The 22424-nt window shown below is 42.6% G+C and overlaps 1 protein-coding gene across 6 annotated transcripts in view; it reads left to right on the forward strand.

Annotated features, from left to right (window-relative positions):
• CYTH4 (cytohesin 4) overlaps positions 1 to 22424 on the forward strand; it is a 230443-nt gene that overhangs the window by 200707 nt on the left and 7312 nt on the right. For 4 of the 6 annotated variants that reach the window (XM_078683948.1, XM_078683961.1, XM_078683954.1 and 1 more), the window contains 7 exons: positions 3601 to 3681; positions 7009 to 7121; positions 11897 to 12045; positions 13387 to 13498; positions 13857 to 13933; positions 16221 to 16292; positions 17349 to 17503. In XM_078683948.1, coding sequence (XP_078540074.1) covers positions 3601 to 3681; positions 7009 to 7121; positions 11897 to 12045; positions 13387 to 13498; positions 13857 to 13933; positions 16221 to 16292; positions 17349 to 17503 — 759 coding nt within the window. The remainder of the gene's footprint in view (positions 1 to 3600; positions 3682 to 7008; positions 7122 to 11896; positions 12046 to 13386; positions 13499 to 13856; positions 13934 to 16220; positions 16293 to 17348; positions 17504 to 22424) is intronic. The other 2 variants (XM_078683968.1, XM_078683974.1) reach the window with 1 other exon arrangement.

Genomic DNA, 22424 nt, shown 5'->3' on the forward strand with positions numbered 1-22424 from the left:
AGCCCACGTTGGCCGCGCCAATTGAAGAAACTCAAATCTTCATTCTCAGGGGTACTTGATAATAAAGAAGTTGGCACAGAAGCTGAAATATGAAAAGACATCTTTATTAAACTTAAATAAGTGAGACTATGTCACACAGAAGCCTTAGCAACTGAATGAGGCAGTCTAAAGAGTACAGAACACAGAGGCCTTGTATATGCTTAGGGTTACAAACTCAGCACAAAAGTAAGGGGCAGTCCTAGCTTTTGCAAGCATGCAAAATACCTAATATGGACATACAAGATCTGCAAAATATTAGCCAATAGGAAAACATTCAAAACAAGGCATCATGTAACCAGAACGTCCCCCTTACGTCGTGTTTCTGCCCAACCCATAAGTCAATCAATTACAGCACCTATAGGTCAATCAGTAATGGCAGGACATGTCTGTATGCAGTTAGGCCAGCTGGTGTCTGAGATTGGTTTCAAAACAAGGACAGAGGGGGTTTTCAACACGTTGCAGTCCAAAGGGCAGACACACTTCATGAATAGAGCAGCCTGTGTAAAGGCAACACAAAATGACGACAAATGTAAGATGGAGTCAAAATATAAGAACCTCAATGGGATCTCATCATTGAGATTTATCTTATGTGTCGGTAGTCTATACACCCAGCGCTGTTCTCTTTCAAGGAGGAGAATCTCAGAGTTGCAACTGTTCTCCAATTGTTCCAAAACAACCCAGTACAAATCATTAGTTGTGTGAGGGTATCTAATGAAATGTGTAGCCAGTTTTGTCATTTCTCTTTTACATCTTATGTTACTGTAATGGTAGCAGATTCTGATTTTCACCTTCCTAAAGGTCATGCTAATGTAAACGTGTCCACATGGGCATGTAACTATGTAAACTATTCTAAATTGCAATTAGTCAGGCTACATAATTCCCATTTGGAAGGCAGACCCAGATCTAGGTTTTCTGTTACTTTTGTCAAGTTATAGACACTGCATGACCCGAATGGGTTGAGTCCAGGAGGATTAGTTAGACCCCATTATGTACCCTGACAGACTTGTGGCTATGTCTTGATGCATGTGTGAACTACACAGTCTCTGAAGCTTGGCAACCTATTATTTAAAAAAAATTGCATTTTCCAACTTCAATGGGTTTGCACTTAGTACACCCAGTGTTTGTTGAGAATGGCTATGTTGTAAGTGGTTACGCAGATGAGGCGTGGGTCTACCTTGCTCCTGACAGGTGGTTCTAAAAGAGCTGTTGTTGTGGACCCTTTTGTTAGCTTTAGCAAAGGTGGGCTATGGGTAGTGTCTGTGTCTCAGTTTCAAAGAGAGAGCCTCTGCCTATGATTTATGATAAGTGATGGTAGTACAGTTCCGTCACAAACTCCGGAACTGGATTTATAGGAGATTCTCCAGTAGGGGGCGTTGGTGGAAATTATCAAAACACAGTAGGTTGTTTTATGGATGTGAGCTTAAAGTGCGTAGTTATCCAAAGCCCTTCCAGATCTGCAAAGGAATATGCCCCTTTTTTCCGCTGCCTGTCACCCCACATGTTGTCACAACGTGGTCCTTACAATGACCGCGTTTTAACAACACATACCATTATCCAATTCGTGACAACGACTTGCGGAGATGTGCGCTAGATGTTGAAATAGTATAATTTACTATTCCAACTCTAGTCTCTACGGACAGTAGGGAAGGTGTTGGATTTTAAATCCAACACCTTCTCCCCCTCCGCGAGTCGTTGTTACGACGTGCAGGGTAATAGTATGCGTTGTTACAATGAGGTCGTTATAATGACTGCGTTGTAGTAACATGCGGGGTGACGGTTTCGTGGTCAGGGTTGTTTACCCTGCAAAGATATTGATATCAATGAAAAGAGGTCACAGCATGCCCAGACTCTCAAAGGGTCGGGGTCAGGAAGAACTGGATGATGAACCATGTTACCGGATAACATTCAGTGAATTAATGTTCCATCAAGAAAAAGGTTTTTCCTCTATTTCCAGTGGACCCACCCTAGAGGGCTCAAGGTTGACTCTTGATTGTGACACTGTATACGAGGAGGGTGAATCACGACCTCTGTTTTCCTCTTCCCTCCCTCACCTGATGTTTACATGCATAGTAGTTGACATGGCTTTCCCTGGAACCCTAAAAGTGTTTTTTGTTCTTTCCTCTGCATTATACCCCCTTGGCTATTTAATAGTTTGGCACATCATGATTTAAATGAATTTTGTGTTGTGCTTGCATTAACTTTACAGTACAAACTATACTTTGCCTGGGAAAGTTGACTAATACTGCCTTTGCACCACTTTACGTTGCACAAGCAGTGTGCAAGGGCCAGGGTCCTCGCTCCTGTAACCATAGAGTTTACTTTGGAAGGGCCATCACTAGAAAGCCCCACTTCTCTGTGCTTTCTTGGCTGTGTACAGCCATGGGCCAGCAACCATTTTTGCACAAAAACGTTATGAGGCAGCATCCATTGTTTAAGGATAAAATGTGATTAAGCTCTCCCTGCCACTGGGTTAGCTCCAAACAAAGGCACTTCCTGTTAGTGGAATATGTGAACGCCCTTACTCTATTAATCCATACCTACTTACGTACATTCAACTGGACCACCCGCTTCGTATTTGTTTCCCTTGGTAAAAGACACCATCTTCCCTTAGATTGGAGCAAGACTTCAAGTAATACACATTATATTTCTCTAGGAGTGTATCCCCGCCTTATGTAGAACCTTGGATCTCCAGGAGAACCAACCTCCCAGAAAAGTAGTGTTCTGCCCTGTTCAGGACACAGCCTGAGTTAGGGTTTCCACCAGCCCTCCAGCTCAAAGTAACTTCTTCATGATCCCTAGACCCCTTCCTGTAAGAAATATGCTTGCATTGAGTTGACTTATTCGACTTCTGACAAGCAGGCAATGTGTCTTTTTCACTGACTACTCTCATTAGCACCCCAAATCTGGGAAGTGTGCACACTATAAATGAGGGTTTAAAAACAACGCCGTAACAGAAGTGTGTTCATGCTAGTGTTGGCCCACTATCAGCAAATAAATTACTTCATGGTCTGCTGAGGTGTATGGGTCTGACTTAGAGCTGGCTGGTAATGAAAAACCTCTGAAGAAGGATCTTGAAAGAAGTGCTACCAGTGGGGATAATATGAAGGAGACATTTCCAATGGTAGATTCGACTCTGGAATTAGTTCTTCCTTCAGAACTTTTAGGTATTTCCATCACCACCCAATTCTAAATCAGGCCCTAGGGCCTTACTGGGAATCATCTCCCAGCATAGAGGGCTGAGAAGGCTTCCGGATATCTCATCTCACATCCATGAATTCGTCTAAAGTTCTCAAATGTACCATGGAGTAAAATGGCAGCATGCCTCATGCTTGATGTGGCACACATTGCACCAAAGGAAGCCTTGTGTGAACGGGCAAACCGTGTAAAGAATAACTTAAAAATGTGGACATTTTCTTAAATCTATCAGATCTATCTAAAATCTCCTCTCTCTCTCTCTCTCTCTCTCTCTCTCTCTCTCTCTCTCTCTCTCTCTCTCTCTCTCTCTCTCTCTCTCTCTCTCACCCACCCTTCCCTTTCTCCCTCATGCTCCCCTACTCTCAGGCACACGTTCAATCTGCAGGTCCTGCAGGCCTTCGTAGAATGTCACGAGTTTTCCAATCTCAACCTTGTCCAGGCACTGAGGTGAGTGATATCTTCCAGCTCTCTTCTCTTTTCCTCACCCTTGCTCTGCCTCCTGGCCTACTCCTGTCTCTTCCATGTGCCATTATGTGCCAGAGGAAGTATTCTGATCAGAGCCCTTTAGAGCCCTCAGGAAACCAGAGGTTGTCTACCTTAGGGTACCACAAAGCCAGGGAGATACCGGTGGAGTTGGAGCCCCTTTTAAACCTGGCTACTGTTGTTATCAGACCCATCCGCATGGCTCTGTGATCCACATGGTTGCATTACCAATGTTATACATGCCAATAATGCATGAATAAATCAATTTGTATGCAACTACTCTTGAACTAGCCAGCTGATGAATTATTGTTATCATTATTATTTTAATTATTATTATTATTATTAGTAGTAGTAGTAGTAGTTGCTATTGTTGTTTATTGAATTATTTATTTCGCAGTTTTATATAGCGCACACGCACCAAGGGATGTAGATGTGCTTTGCACACTAACAGCAACACGAAGGCCGTACATCGACCGAGAACAGAACAAACAAAAAGGAGAAGCAGGGAAAATAGCAGAGGGACTGGAGAAGACAGACTGGGGTGGAAGTATGTAAGAGAAGAGGAAGCAGAGAGTGCAATAGGCAGTGGAAATAACGAGAGGGTAGAGGGGGAAGGAGCAGGCGTGGGGACAGCAGGGAAGTAAGGGGAGTGAAATGTGAGGTCAAGACTCAAGAGGGCTGTGTTGGTCAGGTATAGATAATCACATGAACGTCAATTCACCAAAAGGCCAGGGCTAGTGGAAGTGACATCTCAAGCCATTTTACCTTTAAGGTCACTCCCATTCATGCTTACACATGCACACACAATCACTCATATACACACACACACTTTCCTATATAAACACTCACTTACCTGTACGCACGCACACAACATATATTTAAAAGCATTTTGACTTACCGTAGCTTGCAGGGGGGTCATATTCCAGCTAATAATTATACTCCATTATTTATTACACTAATAGTGAATAATATAATATTATTCACTATAAATGTAACCCAAAATTGATAGAGAACAAGGAAAATGGAGCCCCAACCGATATCCATAAGGACGAGCTGCCACTGTGCTCCTGGCACTGATTTTGATACCTCTGTGGCCATAGGTCACAAATGCAGTGCCTGGGGTAGCCAGGGACACGTCAGGGGTCACAGCTGCAAGCACTAAATGACGTCCATGTATAGTCAGAAGGGATGAGCCTTAGGAGTCAGAGAAGGGTCCTGTAGGTCTGGTCCCAATGTCAGTGGGAGGGGAGATCCAGAAGGCTGGAAGAGAGGGGGGGGTGGAGAAGAGAGTGAAGACAGGGCTGGATAAGAGAGCAGAGGCAGGGACAAGGAAAAGAGAGATACGACGATTATGGTAGGAGGGACAGGGGCTTGAGGGGTGGGGAGGCAGGAGAGGGGACACTGGGAGAATATGAGGACAAATGAGAGTGTGGAAGAGGAGGGGTTACGAGGAAGCAGCCGGGGCAAGGAGAGGGTGAGAGTGTGAGGGCCAGGATAGGATGGTAGATGGTAGAGAGAAGAGGTGAAGGGGAAGAGAGATAGAGAGTGTGGAAGATGGGGGAAGTAGAATTGAGGAAGAGGAGGGGCCAGGAGAGAGGACAAGAGGTGCAAGAGGCACACAGCGGAAATAAGGGGGCAGGGGTGCGATGGAGGGAGTGGTAGAGGCAGGATGAGTAACAGGGCAGGAGGAAGTGAAGGGGGAGTGAGAGAGGAAGAGGAGAGGCAAGGGGTGAGAAGGAGGAGACTGGGAAAAAGAATGGGAACAGGAGATATGTAAAGGGCCAAGTGAAAGAAGGAGGAGGGAAAGGATGGGGTGTGGGGAAGAGGAGAGGAAACGGCGAGGAGGAGGAGAAAGGGGAATGCTGAGGGGGAACAGGAAGTGAGGACCGGGCAGGAGGCGTGACAGGTGTTATTAGTGTAGTATTATTATTATTATTATTAATATTATTGTTGATGTTGTTGTTCTCTTTCTTGTTCTTAACACTATTATGAGTATAACTAAACTACAATTAAATGCATATATGGTCATTATTTTGATTATTACTATTATTAAAAAATATTATTATCATTATATCAAACACAATATATATATAGTTGATGACTAGTGATATTAATATGATGAATTACTACAGGTAGTAAGAATGCTAAAAATATTATTAAAATACTCTAAATTATAATGGTGATAATGGAAATGATTATAATATTGTTCATGCTGCTACTTCTGACTATGATTATTATAATTATTATGTAATGATATTAACCCATTTTTATAACAACTTCTAATGTTGCTGCTAACAATTGATATTGCAGTAATTACATCATCAATAATATTAATAGTAATAATTACATAATATGACAATGTCACTTTCCCACTAAATCGTGGAAGGACCAGTGGGGTTATATCCTTCTAAGTAACTTTTGACTGTCTGCCTTCCTCTCTGGGGCAGATTCACAGAACTAATCTGAAATAAAATCCTAAACTTACTACTTTTGTTATTCACAGAAGGCATTTGGTAGTCGTAAAGTTAGGACTCCTAAGTTTACTACTACTAAACTAAGACAAAATCCTAATTTTATGACTTTCGGTATTCACAAAAGGCATTTAGTAATCGGAAAGTTAGGAGTTCTAACTTTTCTACTAGTAAATGCCTTCTGTGAATACCAAAAGTAGTAAATTTAGGATTTTATCTCAGTTTAGTAGTAGTAAAGTTAAGATTCCTAAGTTTACTACTAATAAATGCCTTCTTTGAAGACCAAAAGTAGTAAGTTTAGGATTTTATCTCAGATTAGTTCTGTGAATAGGCACATCTGCAATGTTGGACTCAAATGCAATATGTACGCTGATGACATCTAGATATATTTACCCCAGGAGGTCTAACGTGACCCAGTCAAACCTCCCTATATGTTTCTTAAAGGTCTCATAACGTCCACTTGTCTCCTTGTCATACTAAGCTTTCTACCCGCTGTGTATCATTTAGTGAGTTTTACTCACAAAAGAGAAGGGGTGTCTTTTTCATTTATTTTCATTGCATTCCTGTACCCACCTGTTTTACCCATTACTTTTTGACTTGTACTACGCTGTGGGTAGTTCTTCTCACTTTTCTTCCTTTTACTTCATGTAGTTTAAGATTCCATTTCTCTTACTTTTCTCTCCTTCTTCTTCACTTTGATCCAAAGAGACGGCTTACCCTCTTACTTTCTTTTCTCTCTGTTAGCCCAAGTGTATATTGTAAACTTTGCTTACCCTCTTACCCCGCTCATTCCTCTCCCCTTGGTCCGTATGTTCTGTAGGCAGTTCCTCTGGAGCTTTCGTCTCCCCGGAGAAGCTCAGAAGATAGATCGTATGATGGAAGCCTTTGCTGCTCGCTACTGCCTCTGTAACCCAGGAGTCTTTCAGTCTATAGGTAGGTATTTGTTCACCCATCAATCACATTCACCGTAATATCCACAGACTAACATTCTATACCCCTCTACAACTTAGGTACAAGAATTACTTCTGTTCTCATTGGTCACAGAAAAACAAAACAGAACCTTGTAATAACCTAGATCAGGAGAAAGCCAAATTGCATTCACCCAAAAGAGCCGACCCAACAAAAAGAATTCAACATTATTTACAAAAAGTCAACCAAGCACACATCATTCAATGTGAAGAAGGAAAACATTATTATGTAAACTAAATCAATGTGGAGCAAGCCATTGAAGAATCAAAATCACTATGTTAATAATGCATCCTGAAACTCTCCCCATATATGTTCTTCAAAACACACTGAGCGACATCGGAGCAAAAACTTTGAAAATCCTTCTAATCCTCAATTTAACCCACTTATTGGCACATTAAATCAACTGACAAATGCACTCAACAGCAGACCAAGCCAACATCAACCGCCGCTCCACAATACATTGCACAGAAACCTAAAAACGCTTTAGAAACCACACGAAATCATGACAAGCTCAACAACCATCTCCTTAAAAGATACAGAAAAGTCACCAAGTAATGCGTTGTTATACTAAGGCTATTGTGTTCTCTATGGGCCCCCATCCCTGGAGACCCTTCTCCTCAGAACACCACAGTATGCAATAACATATTTACAAGTTGTCAACTTCAGGGAGCCAATACTGGATGATTCACCGCACCCTGCAACCAAAAGACTAAGGGCCAGATGTAGGTAATCCCCGAATACTGATTCTTAAATACCGAATCATACCGATTCGGTATTTAAGAACTGGCAATCGGGATGTAGGTATATTTACCGAATCAATTACCGAATCGGTAAGATTCGGTAATTACCGAATCAGTATTTACCGATTCGGTAATTGCCATTGATTCCTATGGGCCTTGAGGCCCATAGGAATCAATGTCAATTACCGAATCGGTAAATACCGATTCGGTAAAATTACCGAATTTATAAGGGGGACAGGGTGTCACTTTGACACCCTGTTATACCCCTGATTCTGTCTTGTGTGCAATGTGACACACATACATGCCCTCAGGGCATGTATGTGTGCCACATGGCACAGGTGTATATGCACAGATGTGCATGTACACAGGAATTTGTTATTTACCATGAGATAGTATGTCATGGTAAATAACGAATTCTTAAGGGCCTGTGGCACTATTTTAAGTGCCACCTACATCTGGAATTACCGATTCGGTAAATATACTGAGTCGGTATTTTACCGAATCTGTAAATTTACCGAATCGGTAAATTTACAGATTCAGTAAAATTTGGGCCCCCTACATCTCAAAAACCAATTACCGGTCGGTAACGGCCGAAATCGGCCGTTACCGACCGGTAATTGGCGACCTACATCTGGCCCCAGCTGTTGTTACTATCTCAAGCAGCAAGACTGGAACACTCTTCTCTGTTTACAAATTATAGGAATCTCTGTTAGCACTATTATGCAAAATGATCATACAAACACTGACCCACTAAGGAAATGTATCTTTACAAGACCATTTAAGATTTCATAAGTATATCGACCTGTCTGTTAAATCAACAAGAGCTAAAAAGGTGTTCTGATTACTGCTGTCTCAAAGTTGACTATAGAAACAAAAGACAGACAGCTGTCTTGTTTCTGTGAAAGGCTGATGGGATGACGCTAGTCATCAGGAAGAAGCAATGGATTTAATAACTCAAAGCAAAACAATGCATAATTTTTTACCTACCATAAATTAATAAGCACTGGCAAAGCCAATAGGTCATGGCAATGTGAGAGCTATTGGTGTTGTCAATGTCTTTTAGCCATGTGGTAAAGAAGCACTTAAAACTCGCCTCTTCCTGCAAGCCTATGTGTAATGGATGAATGGTTCTATTTTCTGATTTTATTGTTAGGCGCCTTGATACCTCCGGGTTATTGTTTTTTGCGCGGTATAAATTATTTTCAATCAATCAATCAAGCACGGCTGCTGATCAATCAGCATGGCTGATAGTCATGGGGAAAAGTGCTATGACGCGACCCACGCTGGCCATGTCATATTGCTATTTTTGTCCGACAGGAGGGGCGGGGCAAGAAACACAACATGAGGGGTGAGTCAAGCAATACAACACATGAAGGGGTGGATGGTGGATGAGGAGAAGTTAAACAAAAGTTCTATGATGTAGCCAGCAGTGTCCCTGTCACAGTGCTTTGTTTTGTTTTGGTGGGTGGGGGAAAACAAAACAACGGGAGGGAAGGAACAGACAGACAGGGCTGTGCGACTACATTCACGAACAAGGATGGGCGGGGAGATGAAACATGGGCAGGTGGGGATGGAGAAGAAACTGAGGGGTGGCTAAAGGAGAGGAGGGGAAATACGAAGATGGATGGGGTTAGAGGAGCATTAGCAGAATCTCTCCTGAGAGGACTCCTGCAACTCTATCCACCTCCCTGCCTCCTGTGCCTCACAGTGTCCACTGACACTGTGAGGCACACACTATGGCTGGACCAGACTGAGAGGAATATGCAAGAGACAAGAACTGCCTGCAAGCAGACCCTGAGCTCGACCATTGGAACACACAAACTCCTCAACAAGACCGTTTTTCTGAAATCAGCACATTGGGATGAGGCCACAGCAGTGTCGGCCGGGACAGGTCTGAGTCAGTGCGATAGTTCCTGTTGAGCTGTGCTGGGCCACACACCAGCACGAGCCGTGAAGCCCCTGCCTCAACCTATAAAAGTAGGCCCATGCACTGCAGACGAAAGACTATGGTGCAGTTCAAGGGAGCAGCACTACTCGATAACTGTGACTAAGAAGACTACTACGTGTTACCAAAACGCAAACCACATTTCATGTGAGAGAAATAGGCAGGGAACCCAATGGGATCTGGAGTGTTCCCACCATTTTGCAAGGAGGAGAATGGGCTCTTCCTTGCACATGCCTATATTATGCACAACCTTTGCACGGGGAACAGCAACCCGTTAACTACCAGCTAGTTCTCCCATACACTGAAAATGATCTTGATAGCTGTGTGCCATATATTTGCACTCCATCCTTGCATTGTGTGGGTAGAAGCAGTAGCGGCCCGAGGTGGGAGTACTGCGGGGTGGTGGCGTGGGGTGGGGGAGGAGCAGGATGGGGGGAAGTAAACTACAGAAAACGGCCGAGCGGAGGTAAGTAAACAAATAAATAAATAAAACAAATTTTGTTGCGCGTACTGCATCGCATTTGGCAATGCATATAATAAATAAGAGCCTGCAATCCGTGCATAAAAGTCTGGCTTTGATTTCCTTATTTAAGGCGTGTTGTAAAAGCTTTAGTTACCAGTAATAAAGAAATGATGCAGCTGCTAAATTAGAATAACTTTTGAGTTCTGACACTACAGTTCCTCCTGCCAGAGCCAGCACCAAGGAGAAAAGAAGGTCACAAAGCATAATTACAGCTTCAGATTAAACAATGAAAATGAGTAATGGCTTTCCTTTCCTTTAATATATTTTCTCAAAGGAAAACGTGATTGGTAGAAATTAGGTGTTTATGGCAACATGTTTATTTGATCACACTTTTGGTTAGTATATGAAAAGAAACATTCTCTTCAGGGTTCTACAAAATCCGAGCCACAGTATGTTTTTTAACTCGACTTACATTCTACTGGTTCTAAAATTCTTTTGCAAAAATTATTAACCACTTTTTGGTGTCTTCTGATCAGCAATGAACAGGAAAGAGCAAAATACCAAGGACTTAAATCAGTTTTGGGGTTGCTGATGATGTGGCTATGTGTTATAAGGAATCAAATACACTCTACCTTACATTTAAAAGGATTTTGCAAGTCATCTTTGAGTTCCATGACCTTATAAAGGAACTTGGCCTTCAGCCCCTTTCCTCTCCATGGTCACAGAAGATGTAGACAGACATACAAAAAGTTAAAAGAACCAATTTGCATAGTGTACGGTTATGTTTTTAAAAGTACACAAAGATATAGGGGCACATGCATCAACATTGCTTTTTGCGATTCCTTAGTTGAGAAAAATAAGGAATCGCAAATAAGGAATCGCAAAATGCAATGCATCAAAAAATTGCTAAAAAAATTGCTATTTCTTAATATTCCTTAATTGCGACTCGCAAATTGCGAGTCGCAATTAAGGAATACCTCCCCATTCATTACTATGGGCCTAGAGGCCCATAGGAATGAATGGGAAGACATTCCCAATTTGCGATTAGCAATTAGCGAATCGCAAATTGAGAATGCAATTTCAAGGGTGCAGGGGTGTCCAAAGGACACCCTGTTGCACCCCTGAAATTAATCTGTGCACATATGTTGTGCACACACATGCCCTAAACTTTGAAAAATGCACAAAAGTGCATTTTTCAAAGTTTTTGCAAATTACCATGAAGTTCAACTTCATGGTAATTTGTTCCCCCAAATTGCGAAATCGCTATTTTTAAAACTATCATACATTGCATTTAAGGAATCACAAACTGCGACTCCCTAAATGCAATCACAATTTGAGAACTCGCAAATATTTGCGAATTCTCAAATTGCGAAGGCCTTCACCCTTGATGCATTCCAAAAGCTAATTTTGCGATCGCAAACGGCCGTTTTTTGAGAATCGCACCGTTCGCGATCGCAAAATGCTTTGATGCATGTGCCCCATAGATTCTTATTCCTGACATCTACTTGAATAGAAATGTGACCAGATGGGCTTCTCCCCCTTGAGTCATACTAACACTCTCCCTCTTGTCTTTTTTTCTGATGGTTATCAGATACCTGCTATGTTCTCTCTTTCTCCATTATAATGTTGAACACGAGCCTTCATAACCCCAACGTCCGTGACAAGCCCCCACTGCATCGATTTGTGGCCATGAACCGAGGCATCAATGAAGGCGGGGACCTTCCTGAGGACCTCTTGATGGTGAGAGCCCTGAAAAAGTTGTGGGAAAATCTTGAGACAAGTGTCTGAGAATCCCCCTAGGAGAATATTAGAGCCTTCTGTTGAAATAGCATAAGACCTTTATGGCATTTTTGCAGAGTGTGTTGTAGTATTTGAGAGGGTGAGTACCATGCCTGAGAGTGAAAGGTAGGTTTTTGGTGGCATCCAGGTGTAATGTAGGATGAAACCAAGTTCAGGAGATATGCCTGGTGGGATGATGGAAGCTGGTGGTTGGTGAGTGCTGGAAACTGGTGGAAGCTAGTGGGTGGTGGTTTCAGTTTGGTGCAGGTAGGTAATGGCATTTTTTGGGCGCTAGTAGTTCATGAAGGCTGTTCCTTGGTGTAAGCGGGCATGGCTAGCGTAAAGCTTACTCCTATCCAAGATGGCTGCCTTTCCAGTTTTCAAACCACGTTTGTGCTAACTCTTTTTCTGTGATGTCAGCTACTGCCTGCCCATATAAAATGAAGGTTTGGCCTGAGATGGATGTGTTGCAATGCATGTGTTGCCAATATTTCATCACATTCATTACCAACCCGTTACTCCTATTTCTCTTGATTTTTGCTCTACCATTTCAGCGGGGCTTTTTCCTTGAATTCAAGCTCTGGAAGGTCTGTGTTGGACTCTTTCTGATTCAGGGTGGTTTCGATACATTGCTTTTCAGCTCCTATGTTATTCATCATCTTCAATCAGAAATTATCCTGATTGCCAAATATGTTTTTCTGTCCTTTGTGGCTTTTCTTAACAATTGAGACTCTCATAAGGAGACACTTGTTACCTTTTATATGTATACTAAATGTGGGGTGGTCCTGTGGCTACTAGTGAAGCCATACTTTCTTTGGGCAATCAAGAAGAAAAATTGAGAGAAACCTTTCCCGCATGGAGTCCTAGACATAGCTGTTAAACAATAGTCGAAGGAATTTGTTGTTGGGAGCTAGCTGGTTGGAGCTATTGGTTCCTGGTGGCAGTTGGTTCATGAAACATGATCATGAGCAAGTGGTTAGTTAAAGCTTGATTTGCTAGAAGCTGTTGTCTGGAGGGAAAAGTTAGTTTATCTGAGCTGGTGGTTGGTGGGAACCAGTGGGTACTGCATGCTGGTGGCAGGTGTTAGTTTGTGTGAGCTATTGGTTAGTGGGAGATGGAGATGCGATTTGGTGCTTGATGAGAACTCTGGGGGTTGATGTTAGTGGTTAGTTCAGAAGTGATTATCAGGAGAGGTTTAAATCATGTTAGGGCAATGCAGGTATTTGTCCACTGTGTAAGCGTGTGCTCCATGGTCCCTCCTGTTGGTCCCTCCTGTTGACAGCTCTTCTCTTTCTCTTGCAGAAACTCTATGACAGCATCAAGAGTGAGCCATTTAAGATCCCAGAGGATGATGGCAATGACCTGACACACACCTTTTTCAACCCGGAGCGTGAGGGCTGGCTCATGAAGCTTGGTGAGGGCGGAATCACTGCAGGACCTGAAAGCTTGTGATCTGAATAGGAGGAGTGGGGAATGACTGGCCATAATTGGGTTACAACCGAATTGGGTTGAAAATTCAGTGGTTTCTTGGATGCCTTTGTAATTCATTTGCTCTTTTCTTTAGGTTAAAAAGGACTGTGCTGTCATACAAAAACAAATTTAAGTGTCTCCCCTTCTAGTTTTTTGTTTTTTAATACTTTCCCATAGATGAATTTTCAGACAGTCCTTTTGCTCATTCATTTATTTTCTTTCTGAAACGGTGTTCGCCTTTTGGGATTTTGCATGGATGACCCACATTTTCCCTGTGTTGAATTGCTGTTATCCTCTTGCAGGTGGGCGTGTGAAAACATGGAAACGTCGATGGTTCATCCTCACTGATAACTGCCTGTATTACTTTGAATTCACAACGGTATGTGTGTTGTATTGATACATGGATATTTCAAGGCAGGTTTCCATATGGTCTATATCCAGTCTGAGGGACATATATTTGTCATAACTTGCCCCTAATGTATGCTTTCTGAATATTTTCTCATCCGTAATCAGTTTGAGGATGTCAAGACACAACTGTAAACCCAATCCCAATAAGATGGAGGTTTTGTAGACGACCATTGGCTCTCCACTTTGAGCTGTCAGTTTATGGTCTTTTTCTACTTGAAGCTGCTCTCAACCTATCAATACCGTAAAAAAAACATTGGCTTCATTCATTGGATCATAGTTGCAATTGCATTTGTGAAGTTGTGGACATGTCAAAGCAACTGTTGTTATCTGGGGCATCTATGTAGACCCACCATGGTCTCCAGGTAATCCAGATATGATGACTGCAAAATTGTGATCATACTGCAAAGGAAGTGTCTTTAGCTGCACTTACTTGACTATGCACTATCCTTTAGTTATGCACATAGATATCCAGTATGGTTTGGGTACTAGGTAAGTCAACCCTGGTTTGACCCTAATACACAGATTTTATTTAATACGTGCATATTAGGTGCCTCAGCATACCATTAGAGAAGTTGGTAGGCATAATAATCCAGATCAACTGAAATGATAAATTGTTATTTTATTCTTCTTACAGTAAACACTCTTCCGACACGTTTCGCCCCAGCCAACAAGCTATTGAACAGTATCACAGCTTCAGCATAGTTCAAAATAAAAGTTGATGTTGAGAAAGTAAATGTATTTGGAGCTTTTAATGCGGATAAAGTTAACCCAGTCGTCAATAGATAAATAATATTGTCGTGTCAGTCACCTTGTAAGTAAAGAGCCCGGCTCAAGTCTGCACAGTGTTTATGGTATTTGTTCTAGCTGCTCCACACTGTGTTGTCCGTGACCCAAAGAGAATTGCCCAGAGCTAAAGTTCTCTCTTTATGTCATCTTTGCAAATTCCCTGCCATCAGAATTACTGGACGGCTATACTGGATGATGTGATCTCCGGTATGGCTGTCCTTTTCATACTCAGTGTTCCCAAACTGAGAATGACCAAAGTAGAGCTACTCCCTTCAGTGGTGTGTCTGGTAAAAATGCGACAGTTTTCATCTCTTATTTTGAAGGGACTCAAAACTCTTGAAAATCTGCAGGAAGCTCCTAAAACCTAGGTATTCCTCAATCTGAGGATGTTAGTACGGTATACTTCTACTTTTCCTCCGTCAATAGCGACAACATTTCTGTATAAGTGCACTCCAATAAATTATCTCTTACATAACATACTAGAAACTGACTAAATGAAGGTATTAAGGGAGGTGTAAAATGAATAGTGTACTAGTTCCATCAGAGGAAGGAAACAGACTGACACTGGTGCCACAAGTGACTCAATATAGGAAGTACGAGTAGTGCATTGGCAGAGATCCTGAATGTAGAAGATGGATACCAGGACAAGAGAGATGTTACTTTCTATGCTAGGCGAGATATATTCATAGACTGAAAACAAATCATTGAGTACATGATAGCACCCCATCAAGACATAAGTGACCCACAACAGAGAAAATGAAGAAACACTGCTGAATGGGGTGTCAGCAGAATCAGCCTCATTTCGTAGTTTATTGGATGTGGGTTGTGCTTTTATACAAAATTGCAAAAGAATATAGAAAACATGTTAAAAAAATGGTTACATGTCATTGTTCTAGATGAGGGAGGGCCCCTCGATGTACTCATCAAGTAATACTGCAGGCCACGTGTCCAAACTTGGAAAACAATTTTTCACCTTGCTTATTTTGATTGATTGATTGTGGGTTTCTAAAGCGCTAGAATCGACTCCCGAAGGAGTATCTCTGTGCTGTAGACCGCTGGGGAACCCGTCCTGGCTTTCCCTGTGAGATGGTCCCTACTGGGTATCTCCAAGGTGAAACCAGGCATCCCGGCATATGTGGGGGGCGGTTGTGGAGATGAGGCAAGCTAATGCCCAGAGTTGCCGAGTGTGATCCCTAGTTAGAGTCGGCACGAGGCAAGAATTATCGAGTCCTTTGATGCTGGTCCAAGACCCTGCCGCGTAGGGGATTGAACCCTGGTCCCAGGCTGTCCTCTGCTCCCGGGTCTGCCGCCTCTAACCAGTGAGCCACACCACTCAACGAAAGTTAGAATTTGTATTAGTTGTTAACTGTGGTTTCGAAATACCCTTGGGCATGACCCACACTCAGTTTGTGCACACAGAGTACCATTTTACCACCAATATCCCCATTTTAATTTAATCTCTCACTCCACAGGACAAAGAGCCCAGAGGGATCATTCCACTGGAGAACCTTTCTGTTCAGAAAGTGGATGACTCCAAGAAACCAGTAAGTAAAAGATATGGTGTGCTAAGGATGTGGATAGATTGTGGGTAGCACTGGCAGTCTGAGTGAGGACTGAAGCTGAGGTGGAAATATTTTTTTTCCTCAAAGTAGTTTTCTGGGATACAAGTGAGATGAGACTGTGCGGTCAGGCGGTTTAATGAATGTTATAATACAACACCAAACCTGTTCCTGCTATATGTGTGGGAATGAAACCATCATATATATTTCAATAAAGACACCCTACTTAGAGTATCACCGCAGTGGATTCTATTTTCGCAATTACGCCCTAGTGTCCTAGATCACTGCATTAATCTAAAAAGAATGTGGTATAGTAACTGCTAGCACCCCCTCGCATCAATGTACCCAAGGCATCAGAGAAGGAGGCGGAAAAGAAAAGAAAAAAGTGAGAGAAAAGTATAGCAGGAACAGGTTTGGTGTTCTATTGCAGTATTGAGTGGGGGCAACCTGTTCTGTTTTGAACGCCCTAGGCTCCCTTTTGTTGATAATAGGTTTAATGAATGTTGCCAGGTAGTCTCACAGGGACTAGATAACTCTGTACAACTCTAAACAAAGGGTGAAAATCTCTTTTCCGGCCATTAGGAAACTCCAGTCCTGACCTTTTCACTCACAAATTACTGATTTCAGATGCGTTGGTCTAATTGGTTCAGTGGAAGCAAAACAAGACTACCATACCCAGAATGCATTAGGCTGTAACACAAAAGCCCAAGACTGAAAAAAATATCTGTATTGACATGAAGGGAGTTGGGCACTCTATTTATAAAACAGTTGTACTTGGAGTTGGGTCTAAGAGAGCAGCTATCACACTGTACAAGACTATTGAAGTATGTTAAGGTGTGGTATGAGTTATGACTATTCTGTAAAAGTTTGTTGATGGGCCATATTTAGGGAGGGGCTGAGATATGAACTTCCTGTACTAGTCTATCCAAGACCTATTCAGGAGCTTACAAGGGGCGGTAGCTAAAAAAAAAACACCTGTCCTGCTGTCCTGCTGAGAATATGCACAGTAATTTTCCTTCTCTTTCCCCAAACTCTACGAAGAATTGTTTTGAGCTCTTCAATAATGGCTGCAAAGGCCAGAAGGTGAAAGCTTGCAAGACCGACAATGATGGGAAAGTGGTACAAGGAAAACACGAGTCCTATCGCATCTCTGCACCTACTCCAGACGAGCAGGACCAGTGGATCACAGCAATCAGGTGAGGGGTCTCAAAATGGGTCTCGCTTCAGAGTAGTGGAGGGAGGTAAGAGGGGATACATTTTACAGAGGTGGTTGTCTTATTGCTGATTCTTAAGTAAGTGCTGATTTGAACGAGGCATGTCTCCTCTCATTTAGATGGAACAAATTCACCAACCAGCCAAGAAATGCTTCATTGTCTGGCTGTTTAGAAAAAAGCATAACTCTTCTCCCCATAACAGTTTTTATATACTATTTCCTTTTTCTTTTTATTCATATTGCATGCATAGAGTTTAAACAGAGAAGCAATTGAAGAGACTAGTGATACACTAGCTAATGCAACAGGGAGCTTTTCAAGTAAGACACAAATAGGCAGCTTGTCGCAGAGGCTTTGGTCTCAGACAGCAAAGCTTCAATTGCTATAACATTTGCACCTAGGCTTCTGTACCACCAATATTCTATCGAGTGAAGAATGAGTATCATAGAACAGAGGCTGGGTTTCTCCCGCTTGTAGATTGACCAAAAAGTATGCAAACAGAATATCAGGCAATAAATTATGCATTCAGTTTGCTTCACCATTGGAAATCAATGCAGTGATCTCATGAGTGGGAATACAAGATCTCTTTTGCTCTAGATCCAAATGGGGAATCATATTGTGATCTCCCTGCAAAGGTTGTCTGTTAGATGCCTTAAATTAACAAAGGCTCTGACAGCCACTTCATGATGTATGGCGCGAACACTCTTCCATTCAATATCTGGAAAAAGCCTTCTTACCTTTGGCCAAATCTGCGAGCTCATGCTGCCATTTTTTAGACCATTTATGCATATAGTATCCAAGACAAGGGGTATCCACACAATGAGCATTTATGCAAGGGGTGTTCATACAAGGGGCGTTTAGGCAAGGGATTTCCATACACAGGGCTTTAGGCAAGGGGTGCCCATACAATGGGCGTTTATTTATTTATGGCAAGGGGTGTCCAATAAAGGGGTGTTTTATTCGGAGGGGAGGGAGAGGGTCCAAACAAGGAGCATTTAAACAAGGGGTGTCCAATCAAAATCATGAGACCTGGTCACAAAAGAGGAAAATGTATGATCTGAATAGATCCTCATATTAAGTCCACTGTTTTAAGCTTATTTTACTTGAGGCTGTTGAGCTCATCCAATCCACTATCAAATGACTGGTGATCTACACGTCCCTTTGTTTATCCCTTCTACCCACTCACAGTACCAACAGAATCAGACCAGTATTGTAGATTGAATTGGCAGGGGTTCATCAGATATATCACAAAGAGTTTTTCATATTCACTGTGGCAGCTACTAATTGTCACTATATGGATCCTACTTGGACTTCCTAGCTCTAGATCCAGGCTTAGCCCGGGTGTCCAATGTTGTTCCATGAGTGCCAGGCATAGCCCGGCTTTACAAGACATCCACATAATATGAATTCACATGGTATGAATTTACATGGTAGGTGGTTATCCTCGAATTCTGGCATTTATCCAGGCCTTCTTAAACAGCTTGAGCAACTTTGACCTAGATTAAGGAGCGACTGCAACTGTTAAGAGGTCACTCCTGCATCCAGCCAGGGCTGGGATGTGAGGACTTTGGAAGGATGTAACAATTCTGCAACCTGATGCCCTTGATAAGGCAAGACAGGACAGTCGAAGAGTGAAAGATCTTGAATTCAGGGGCCTTGTGCTGCTCTCCAAGATACCACATGAAGAGAGCAGCAGTAAAGAATTGACTTGTACACTGTTAGGGACCTGCACTGCCTTCTTGGTGTCAGAGGGTGACAGCTACACGTGACGTAAGCTGTTCTAAGATGCAACATTTGGATTCACAGGAAAGATGCACATTAAACCAGCCTGATGACATAAAATCCTCAAATACGAAAGAGTTTTACAAATGGCATTGAACAGGCACCAAGAAATTGGACCAATAGCATGCATGATGACAAACTTACAAACATTGATCGAAATGCCTTCTAATGGAGTTCAAGATTATTTAGAGGTTGAAAAAAGGGCTTTTACATAATAATTAAAATTGAAGCTTTTGAAACCTCTGTAAATATGAACTAATTTGAAATTGGAAGTCAAAAATTAGGTTGGTATCTTTAACTTGATTCTGGCGGTCAGTGCAAATAAAGAAAACGGAATCGAGTACGGACTATTGGTGATCTCAAAATAAGCACTTGCATGTGCCAACAAAAAAACTGCAATAGGAGCAAAAAAGACCAAATGATATGCTAGAGTGTAGCGTATCAGTTCGTCTTTTAGAGATAAAAGTACATTTTGAAAAGCTCCCACTTCCCAAACTAAAAATTGATTTTACCATAGTTTGATGAATTCTTGTTTCTGTATTTTAGTGTAATGTTTTGAGGTTCAAATCACATACATGTCTTAGTCTGGGGCCCCCTACTTCCAGTTGGGATTCACTGGGGGTCGACAGAAGTAAAAAAATTAAGAACCACTGAGGGTGTAAGATGCTAGTTTGAGATGTGAGAAGAGGACGTGCCTGATGTCCAGCTAAACCACCAAGTTTGATTAACATAAGACAAAGGGCCACACTCACGGAAACTAGACTACGCATTTGCGACAGACCGAATGCTCATCACAAAAGCGCAGCTGTATTTTTTTGTGGCCGCATGCCCGGAGTCACCAAGAGGTCCTGTGGTCAGTGGAACCGGCTATGCAGGACAGCGGACACTTGCATTTTCCATCCAGCTCTCCATACATAACTAAATTCCTGCTCTGTGCTCCCATCACCCATGCATTCACCTAACCCTATGAGAGGCCCTGACCTTTAAAAGGGCCCTATTTGTTAATGTTTAGATATCTATTTACAATCCTAACTTAGGGAATTGAAATGTAAATCTATAGTTCACCACGCATGTGTAGATAGGGGCACTTCCTGCTCTTGTTTGCACTGCAGCTTCCTCTGTGGCACAGTGGTTAATTTGAGAAAGTGGTTTCCGGTGTTCTGCACCGGCACTTAATTGTCAACACCGGCTAGTCTGCCACAAGGTGGTGCTATCTGGTTAAAGAAGAGCTGACCACAGCAACAGTTGATTAGTATTTCAATATACATTACAAATTACCATTGTATGCCGCCCAAGCCAATCTCATAGCTTTGGGGCCTGTTATAGTCAGAATTGCCACACTGTAGGAGTCTGATGGTTAGTAGTTACTATCACTAGGAGCATGACAGGGGCAATGTGTGGTACGAGCTACAGTGGTCTCCTGACGAGAGCCCTGGCACAGATTTGTCTTACAAATTAAGCACTGCTGTGGCAGCCCCTCCCTGGGCTGTAACTCCATAAGGGTACATGATGTGCAACTAGTGCACATTTCACACATGTCTCTGTGAATGAAGTTTGCACCGGAAGCTGCACCTGTGATGCCCCCGGAACTCAAAATCTGGCAGTGGCAAGGTGTGTGTGCAGACTGTGGAATCCTCTCATTTTTTCATGCTTACGAGCACAAAACGCGCCCTTTCCCATAAACTGTGCTAGCAGAGAATTGGGGGGGGGGGGGGGTTGTACCTGGCTTATAGTCAGGGCCACTGGAGTTTTGCGGCAAGGTTTACTAAATTATGTGGGTAGAAAAGGCAAATTATGCACCACAATGTGTCATCTTTTAAAGAAATATTACGTCACCATTTTGTCATTTGTATGTTACCACTGTAAGGGGAAAGGTTTCAACTCCTTAATCTCAGGTTAACAACTAAATACAGCAATCAACAACTTTGATATTGAATTCTAAGAATAACTTAGCTTTGCACTGATATCTAAGCATAACAATGATCTGTAAGCAAAATGTAAACCTCTAAGTATAACACTTAACTCTTAGCATAACTTCGCCGCTAAGGATTACATTGAACCCATCAGAATTATGTGGCCACTCGTAATGAGCACCTAAGTACTGCACTGAACTCTAAGCATAACTTAAACTTCAAGTATATCACTACCATTCAAGCAAGTTATTCAGCACTATGCACAGCGGTGGCATCTAAGCACAGCTTTGAAGTGAGAGCATGGCACGGGTCTTTCAGCATGCCCTTCTAGTGAAAACATGACAATGAACTCTATGTATGGTATTCAGCTTTCAGAAGACACCAAGCTTTAAGGAGAGAGTTAAGTTGAAGAACAGCTACCTCTGGGCTTAAAATGAAAACCAGACACGTTCCCTAAGTGTCCAACTCAGGCAGCCACCAAAGGTCATCCACACATTTACTAAAGAAGCAAACCAATGCAAACCCAGCTTGGATGGAGCCAGTGAAGCATGCTTGGTATGCACTCAGCTATCCAAGAAAAAGGGCAGGTGTCGCTGCCATGAAGCCTGAGCAGCCTAGAACATGCAACGCTGATTATCAGAGTGGGCACAGGCAGAGTGGTAAGTGGAGAGGGAATGCCAAGTGAATAAATACTCTAACATGGGGAGCACAGAACATGTACAAGGCAGTGAGATCCCCCATGTGATATGACAACATGGTAACGCTGACGTTAGTGAGGCATTTTGGCACAGATTCATGGCCAGTATGACTGGGATGTATGACGTTACAACGCAGGCTATTACAACGCCTGCCTTTACAACGCGGTTTTTACATGTCAAGTCAAGTCATAGGATTTGTATAGCGCACTACATACCCAGAGGGTTTCAAGGCGCTTAGGAAGGGGAGGAGGATTACTTGTCAAATATACACGTTTTAAGTTGCTTTCTGAACGCTAGGTGGTTCTGGGTAAGGCGAAGGTAAGCGGGGAGTGAGTTCCATGTTTTAGCAGCCAGGTATGAAAAGGATCTGCCTCCCATGGTGGTCTTGTTGATGCGAGGTACAGTGGCGAGGGCTTGGTTGGAAGAACGTAGTTGGCGGGAGGGGGTGTAGAAGGACAGTCGTGAGTTGAGGCAATCTGGTCCGATGTCGTAGAGTGATTTGTGTGCGTGGGT

This window comes from Lissotriton helveticus, chromosome 1_1 (genome assembly GCF_964261635.1).
Source record: "Lissotriton helveticus chromosome 1_1, aLisHel1.1, whole genome shotgun sequence".
In the NCBI taxonomy this organism is placed as follows: domain Eukaryota; kingdom Metazoa; phylum Chordata; class Amphibia; order Caudata; family Salamandridae; genus Lissotriton; species Lissotriton helveticus.